Source organism: Castanea sativa, chromosome 1 (genome assembly GCF_040712315.1).
Source record: "Castanea sativa cultivar Marrone di Chiusa Pesio chromosome 1, ASM4071231v1".
NCBI lineage: Eukaryota > Viridiplantae > Streptophyta > Magnoliopsida > Fagales > Fagaceae > Castanea > Castanea sativa.
The window spans coordinates 57359409-57368426 of record NC_134013.1 but is presented as its reverse complement, the minus strand read 5'-3'; the positions used below and the strand labels follow the sequence as shown (position 1 = coordinate 57368426).

General features: G+C 31.0%; 1 protein-coding gene across 1 annotated transcript; it reads left to right on the top strand.

The window, feature by feature from the left end:
* Nucleotides 1–5578: 5578 nt before the first annotated feature.
* On the top strand, nt 5579–5899 carry LOC142630602 (protein GLUTAMINE DUMPER 6-like). The gene has a single exon (XM_075804626.1). It carries the CDS (start codon nt 5579–5581, stop codon nt 5897–5899), a length of 321 nt encoding a protein of 106 aa, XP_075660741.1.
* The last annotated feature ends 3119 nt before the right edge of the window (nt 5900–9018 follow it).

The window sequence follows — 9018 nt, the reverse complement described above, 5'->3', positions numbered from 1 at the left end:
CATCCAAACATGCCATAAAGGAAGCTTCCCCAATAGTGCTAGCACTTCCTTCGTGTATAATTTCAGAAAGACAATTGGAGGAAGAATGAGAACCAACAATGTCAACATTTCAGCTTCTTCGGGAATAAAAATTTACTTATTTACATGAGTACTGTTTCAGTTAGAACACCAGCCCTCTCCATTTTGCATAAGAAGATGTTGGGAGATCACAATTTGACTCCAAAATATTGCTCCTAAAACAGGCCTGTACATGGGATGTGATGTTGAATGTCATAAAAAAGTTGAGTGTATTTTTTTCATCACTAATTTTTTTGAGGTGAAGTAGCATAACTTATGATCTAACAAATGGTATTAAAGCCAAAGTTATGAGTTCAAGTAGTAGGAGTGTCATTATGAGAGAAAGATTGTTGGGGGACCTCTTTTTTTTTTCTTTTTTTTTTTGAAACCTTGGGGGACCATATTTCAATCACTCTAAAAATAGAAATGTAGAGCACAATATTAAATACTATAAAAAATTTGAGTATATTTTTCTCATCACCAATTCCCGTGATGAGAAATGGAAAATTGTTTTCAAACAAATTGACGTGGTTTGTGGACGTGACTGGTCGAAGGTTTAAAGAGAATTTTCATAATGATAGGGTGGAATGATTTAGATAAGATTTCGAATGATTTGTTGGAAAAGTTGTCGAAGTTATAAAGCAAAAATTATATTTTTCTTCCTCTGGTTTTGGTTGGACACCACTCCTTGTTAAAGGAGACCACAGGATTTTGGCACTAGGGAGGAAAATAGGAATGTTGGGAGGGTGAAAAGCTTTGGTCGGTTTTGTTTTTGTACAAATGGAAATAACAATTTAAAGATGGCAAATTAATCCACATGATGTATCGTACTCGCATTCTTTAGTGGGAGACACTTTGTTGCGCGAATTTTAGCAATTTGACTTGTGTCCCCCCACATGGATTTCCAAGCATAATCTATTTTTCCCAGTGCATTAAGATCAACCTGAATCACACTTCACACATTTCCAACATATTTCAAAGCTAAGTTGCCCGGTTGCCTCCTTTCACAAATAACGAGAATATATATATAGTCACACACAGGTTTAGGTTATACTTAATGTAACTTTAAGTATCATCACATTGGCTTAGTGCATCTAATTAGGTCTTTCTCAATTGAGTTTTGAATGATTGTCTTGCTTTTAAATTAGTAAGAACTTGAGAATAGATGTGCATGATTAAATTTGTTTAGAATTTGAAGAAAGAAAGATAAAAGATGATAAAAATTTATAAACATATAAAATGAAGTAGCTTCTTATTATTGGGAGTATAAAGTTAGTGGGAAGGTGGGAGTATATATGTTTAAGAGAATAAAGGAGAAAAAAAAACCTATACATAACTTTTTTTTTAAAAGGAAAAACCGTTTGTTAGTAAACTGATTTTTCAAATTTATCTAAAATTTAGGAGTTTTAAAATTAGTAATTTTACATGTTTAACCCTATTATTTAAACTTTTTAAAGAAGAGAATTTGAGGGTACTTTGAGCATAAAAAAGTAGAAGTCTAAATAGGGAAGACTACTTAAATAGAAGTCTATATATGTAAATTTTGACAAATCCACTGTGAGATTCGGTTTCTTTTTATACCCTTCCATGCTTGCATAATTTTAAGATAATTAAAGATCAATAATTATGTCATATAACAAATATTAAAATTCAAGTTTTGTATTTTAAAATCATATATAAAATATGAGCTATTAGATCGAACAGTAAATAATATTTGATTTGCATTTGGCATGCATGTTTGTAGTTTTTATATATCTAATTATTTAAAAAGTTATTGCATGGTCTAAAATTATTTAAAATTACATTTGGTATAACTTTAAACAATGTTATACCACTAATAAAAAAATTTCGATGCAAATTTCGACAAATCCACCGTTCAATTTTATCAAAAACATAGATAATGTATACTACAATGGTGAGATTTTTAAAGTTTTAATCCATTAAAAAATTATTAAGTGGTATAACATTATTTAAAAGTTATATCAGATGTAACTTGAAACTGACTCATATATAGAGTTGAATTTAAGTTACTTTTGGTTAAATTTTGAGCAATGTTACTAATGTAAGTCATAATTTACTATATAATCATTGTAATTTATTAATTTTGGTATTTAATTTTATATATTTTAGGTTTAGGTATTTACTTCCTTGTTTTTAGGTGTTTTTAATGCTCTTTAGGTCAAATTTGGTTCTTGTTATGGTTAGGTATCAATTAGGAGTTATTTTAGAGGAGAGTATATTTTCTTGTCAAGTTTTACTAAACGCTTAAATAGGCTGCTAAGCCTATAAACGTTTTTGGAGTATTATTGATATCAATGAAAATTCAAACTTTTATCTATTGTTTCTTTAATGGATTTCAGAACTCTTTCTCCTTATAGATTCAAGGAAACCTTGTGGATTCGAGGTTATTTTCAGAAGCAAATGTGTTTTGATTATTGTTTTCTGGAAGTAAATGTGTTCTGCTTCTTGAGGCTTTCGCATCTCGCATTAGTACACTCTTTTTTTACACATTATGCAACTTTAAATAATATTATATTATGCAATATTTTTTATTTGATGCAATTTTTGATGAATCTATCGTTTGATTACATTTTTTTTTCTTATACTTTCTATGTTAAAATTTTTTTAAGAAGATCAAGATTAATAATTATGTAATCTATCAAATATTAAAGTTCAAATTTTTATACTTGAAAATTATATATAAAATATGGGTTATTAAATTAAATAGGAAATGACATTTAATTAGTACAAATGTTCAAAATACATGTCAAAAAAAAAAAAACGTAATTCAATACGTCAAGAAAATATTGTTTATATTTACATTTCAAATGAGGGGAAGGGGGGTTTCAACCAGGGAAGTTTGTTTCGTACCGTACCGGCTGGTACGGCCGGTATTTACCGTTCCGGCACCTTGGCCGGTACAGAAACAAAGTTGTTTTGTACCGGAAAATATATCGGCCATACTAGGTCATTTCGGCCATACCGGAGGAAAATTTCAGATTCCGGCCGATAAATGCATACCAGACCGGAAAAAGAACTATGTTTTTTTGTCACTCTCACCTTCCACCGGCGAGGCGGCGATGATCTCGAACCTCAAGTAGGGGTCGTGGACTGATTTGGCTGCTGCTGCTCCTTCATCTTCATCATCTTCTTCTTCTTCTTCTTCTCTGGCGTCTCTTTCTCTCTCTCTTTCTCGATTTTCATTTTGTTTTTTGAAACTGTTCTTTTTTCAAACCTGCCGGTCTGCCCAAGAAAAGACTTCATAGCTTTTGATATTTTCAAAGCATTAGATGATAGGTTGGCATTTATTGAGTGGGTGGATCTTTGAGGTTTTTTTTTTTTTTTTGCTTCTCACTTTTATATTAATGATGATAACTCAAAAAAAAAGTATATAAAAAGTTGTCAAAGTGATATATTGAGTTATTAGAAATATAATTTTGTATATTATATAAAATAGTAAAAAATAACGGTAAATTCGAAACGGTACACCGGTATTGACCGGTACCCGAAATATATCGAACCGTAGGTCAAACTGATACAACCTCCAGTACGGTATTGACTTCCTTAGTTTCAACCCTGAAATTCTCTTTTCAAAATATTAACAAATGCCCGTTGACCCAAAATTCATTGATTATATGATTTTAATAATATAAAATTTAATTGCGTATAGACTCAGTTTGTACTTTGGTCCCTCTTCTTCTTCTTCTTCTTCTTTTTTTTTTTTTGGAAACTTTGGTCCCTATTTTAATATTTACTGTACGGGTCATTTGCATTGAACAAGTGATTGAAAGCTTTTAAGACCTAATTTGGTTTGGGGTTTTTCCTCATTGGAATGACCTAATAATTGACGTGGATCATACTCCACCGCACAGAATTTTTCAGCCTTTTCCAGCATATAAAAGAAGCTTCCTATGGAGAATGAATGGACCATTAACAATCAACATCCTCAAATAAATAATGGATTGTGATCAAGCCAAAATGGTTCAGAGTTTTTAAAATTTTAAGATTGATTAATTTTATTTTATTTCGAACATACATGAGTCAAACACACACGAACTTATCAACAAATTTAAATTAGACGTTCAGGTTTAATTCATTTTTTACTGAATAAGCTCTAACATATTTGCGTGATACTTGATTAATTACTAAATTATATAACATAATTTCATTTATGAATTTGTAAATTTTGTATATTATATTATTAACAGAAATTATATACATTTTCTTTTATGAAATTAACATTTTATATTATTAAGTTACAATGGAAGGAGATATTTGAACTTTAAATATTTTCCTTAAAAACACTAAAAAATACTAATTAATTGAGTTACGAGGTTCTTAGACATACACACACATTTTAAAAAGTTCCTAGTTTTAATTAAGACTTCTTAAATTTAATTATGGTTTAATTTAAAATCATCCAAAACTATTGGGAAATTAATAATTTACCCAAGTCCTTAATGAAGGGTAAAAACTTGGTGTTACATGTAGGAAGAAAATAGTCACTTCCTGTAACCAAAACTTTTAGTACCCAAGTTTTATTGTTTTATGATATAGTATATGATTTATATAGACAAAATTTTTATTCTTGATTGCTCTATCCTAAGGAAAAGGAAGAATGGTGGATTCTAGTTCGTTCAACTAGTAAAGTCTCTAATAGTTGAATAAGAAATTTGGGGTTCATTAATCTCTGCCTACATCAAAAGCCGATTAGTGTCTTGATCTGATAATAAAGAGTTATTATCAAGAGTGGACGTCATATGTCATTACAACAAAATGTATTTTTAGTGACGAAAATTAGTGAGAAAATTATTTTCGTCACTACAAATACAGATTTAGTGATGAAATATAGATTTCGTCGCTAATAATACATTTTGTTGTAGTGGGTTGCGAAACTCTAAGAAAAGTATATATTGAATTTTTTTTATGTTGATATTTTTCAATTAAATTATAAAAATTAATTGAAATGAGCATCCAATTCTTAAAATTAAATATGTTAAAAATTTTTATACAATTTATATTTGAATTAATAATAAGGTTTGGTAAAGAATTTGGCTTACTTTCAAATGGATTAATTTGAAGTGAATGAGTTGGAAATACTTTTTAGTCTAGATAGATTTAAAGTAGTTTTTGACTAGGTTAAAAGCAGTTTCAAATTGAATGGATATAATAGAGAAAATTAAGTGTGTTACACTTAATCCTAAGAATCCGTTTGGCATGAACTAACTTGCTATATTGCAGTATTCATCATTACCAAACAAAGCTGAAATCACCAGGTCACTTTTGACATCATGAATTATTAGGCATCTGAAAGAGCACAAAAGGGAATGTTCCACTTAAATCCAAGCAATCCAAACCCAAACCCCGCCTATAAATTCATGACACCACCAACCTCATTTTATTGCACCACCAACACCAATAAGCAAAGAAGAGAAAAAAGAAAAGAAAAAATAGAGATTAGCTAGCTAGAGCAATATATAGAGAGAATAAGAAATAAGAGAGTTCCAAAAGCTTAAAAAGCATGCCTTTATCACCGTCATCATCAGCCACCGGAGCCCAACTATGGAAGTCTCCAGTGCCATATCTCTTTGGCAGCTTGGCTATAACATTGTTACTAATCGCTGTGGCATTGATAATCTTAGTGTGTTCGTACAAGAAAAGAGCCTCTAACTCACCAGGTGAAGACGAGGAAATGCCAGCAATGAAGATGATGAACAACACGGTCGTTGATGGTGAGCCAAAGATTGTTGTCATTATGGCTGGGGATGACAAGCCCACATACTTAGCTAAACCAGTTGTCACTGCATCTTCAACTTGCCACTGTGACTGTGAGCAACTCTAGATTATTTTGAAGAATATTACTTGTCACAAAGAGGTAAAAGAAAATTGTTCCTCCTAGCTAGGTAGTAGAAGATTTTGTCCTTCTTCTTCTACTACTTTTTCTTTTGGGGGAGTTTTGGTTTGCTTGTCTTTTTGAAGCGTTTGTTGAGTATGTAAATTGACGAGTACTAATGGATTGGTTTTGAGCAATCAAATAAATTTTTGGTATATATAAAACAAAATATGTTCGATCACAGGTTCAAACTGGACTAGTACTTAACAGTTCTCATTTGTTTCGACTTTGTAGTCATCAATATCATCAAAATAGCAACCGATTGCTATAAATATTGGTCTATTTGGTATGATTCTAATTACAATATTTATTTTATCCTTGATGCATCTATATGGCTATGCAAAGTCTGGCCTTCACGGTCATATACTTCTTAATTAAATTGTTAAAAAGAAGTACCAAGAAATAAATTATTCAGACTCCAGAGAAATTGTATTTCTGCAAGGATATCTGGGCAGTTCTCCGTTTTTTTCAATGAAATTTTGGTGGATCTAATAATAATTCTGTGATCAGCAATTAATATTTATTTACACCACGAGAGAAGAATATTAATATTAAATTAATCGGCGAATAATTCATTGTTGTCCAACAAACGTGGCCGAATATAATTTGTAGGCAAAAAGTGAGTCGCTGGCGGTCATTTCGACCATTTAATTGCAGCCAATTCATGGTGCGAAATCACCAATGTTCTAAATAGGTCTGTCAATGGCTTTAAATAAAAAAGGACAAAAGTTTGATGGCACTAATAATTCATTTTGTATGAGCACTTATTACCATGCTTGGGAACACTCTGACAACATAGAATTTACCTCTCTTTTTTTGTAGAAACTCTAAAACCTTGACCAAGACGTGGCTTCCATCCACAAAGGGCAATTTAGAGCTTAAGTTAAACAATCACACAATAAATTTTGTAATTAAAAAAAAAATTGTTTTAGTGGTTTAAGAGAGTAATATTACAGAGTACAGAGAGACACAATAATTTTATAATATTATTAAATCGACATGTTTTTGTTAGCTTTTATTTAAGTCTCACTTACATAATGTTTCGAAGGTCGTATATTATTATTATTTTAAAATTGTTGGGACAGTGACACCGGTGATTGTTATTGGAAGATAAAATATCACTGCGCATGATGAATGTCAGGCTGAGCATTGTTAAACCTAAATTCGTTAGAGAAAGAGCCAAGATTAGTGATTTGCAGTGAGGTCAATGATATTCCTGAGCCGCTAGATCATAACATATATATTGATAATGTCCATCCAAATCACATGTTGAGCGTCCTAGTTGGACAATGCTTTTCATGAGAACCTTATTGAACAATACAGGCATCTACACGCAAGCCCTTTATCTATTTTCAATTTGGCCTTTCAGTCCACATACCGATACACCCTCTCATCCTCACACCCAAATCCAAAATTCTATTTATATTAGATTTTAACACTCGATTTACCACGAATTGATAAACACATGGCGGCCCGACAAACTTTGAGGTTTAAGGTCATATATTTAAAGGGGGTATTTTTGTTATTAATTAAATAATATTTAATTAGTTTTCAATATCATAATTTTTATATTACAAAAATGCATTCTTTTTATCTTGTAATATGTTTTTTTTTTTTTGAATAAATGCTAAAACTATAACAAATTTTACTAAAAAAAAGTATAAATGTTGTAGCAATGAATGTGATTAATGACAATTTAAGAAGATAATAAACAAGTATGTGAATGAATAATGTTAGGGATATTATAAATTTTATAACATGATACTTATAAAGATGTATCACTAAGTAATTTAAAAATGCATTTAATAGGTTATTGACGTCTACAAATCATATTAATTGTCACATCAATTTGTGTAAAGGTTTTAAAGTAAAATTTATAGTATTTAAAGTATTTTCCTATCTAAATTATTTCTTGTAATTAGTGACACATATTTGTAAGCCCTATATATTTAAAATTGTAATATCTCTAGCATTACTCAATTCTTTGGTACTTTTTAAAAGTAGAAGAAAAATGTAAAACAATTTTTTTCCTATATCTCAAAAAAATATTTTAAAAAAATATATATCTCAATTTTTGTTCCAAAATTTGGGGGCCTTTCTCTAGTAGGGGGCCTTAGGCGATTGCCTAAGTGGCCTAAGCCTAGGGCCAACCCTAGATAAACATGTTCTATCAATTTATTTATTAAAAGAGAGTTTCAATCCATAGTATCTGCTTATGATAATACGCCAATTGAATTTTAATATAGGCAAGATCAAACCTCATATCTTTTATTCAACGACAAGAAAATTTATCGATTAATTAAACTAACAAAAACCCACACATCAATCATAAGTTGACACATAAACATGAATTAATTTGAGTGTAAAAAAGGGTTTATACCTAGTATTATTCTTCTTCTTTTTTTGTGTGTGGGGGCTGAACTATTTCACATTTCGGCATATTGGGAGGCGCCGGCAAATGGAGATGTATTTGTTTATAGGTTAATTTATGTTTGTTGATTCTAATATATGTGTTAGTGGATGCGGCGGCTTGGAGACGCAAATCGGTTTAATAATAGTATTGTTGAATGTGCTTGGAAAAAAGGTCTTTGCCACTGTGATTAATGGGGAACATGTACATTTTTGCCCACACTTTTCAACAGCCTTTGTCAAATAATTCTTTATCTTTTGAACATATCCGTATGGATATTCCTTTGGCATTCTGGTTTGAAGACTATGGCATAGAAGAAAACCCTAGCTTGGGTCATGTCATATCATGCTTGGATATTCTTTTGAACATATCTCTCTCACATGACCATAACTAGCAAGGAATCCAAGGGACGAGGAACCCTACTACATGTAACAAATTGAGCCCTAAAGGCCCTGGTAAGTTCTTGAAAGGAGCTAATCAATCATTCCTGCAACCCATCAAACCATCTCATCGCCACTGGCCCCAAGTTAGATGGGAATACCTTGCACATTAAGGTCTCATTCTTCGAGTGGATAGCAATTCTTTGATTAAATGGCTAACATGCTCCACTGGATCCGTCCTATTATTATACATGGTAAATGTTGGCTGGGTGAACCAC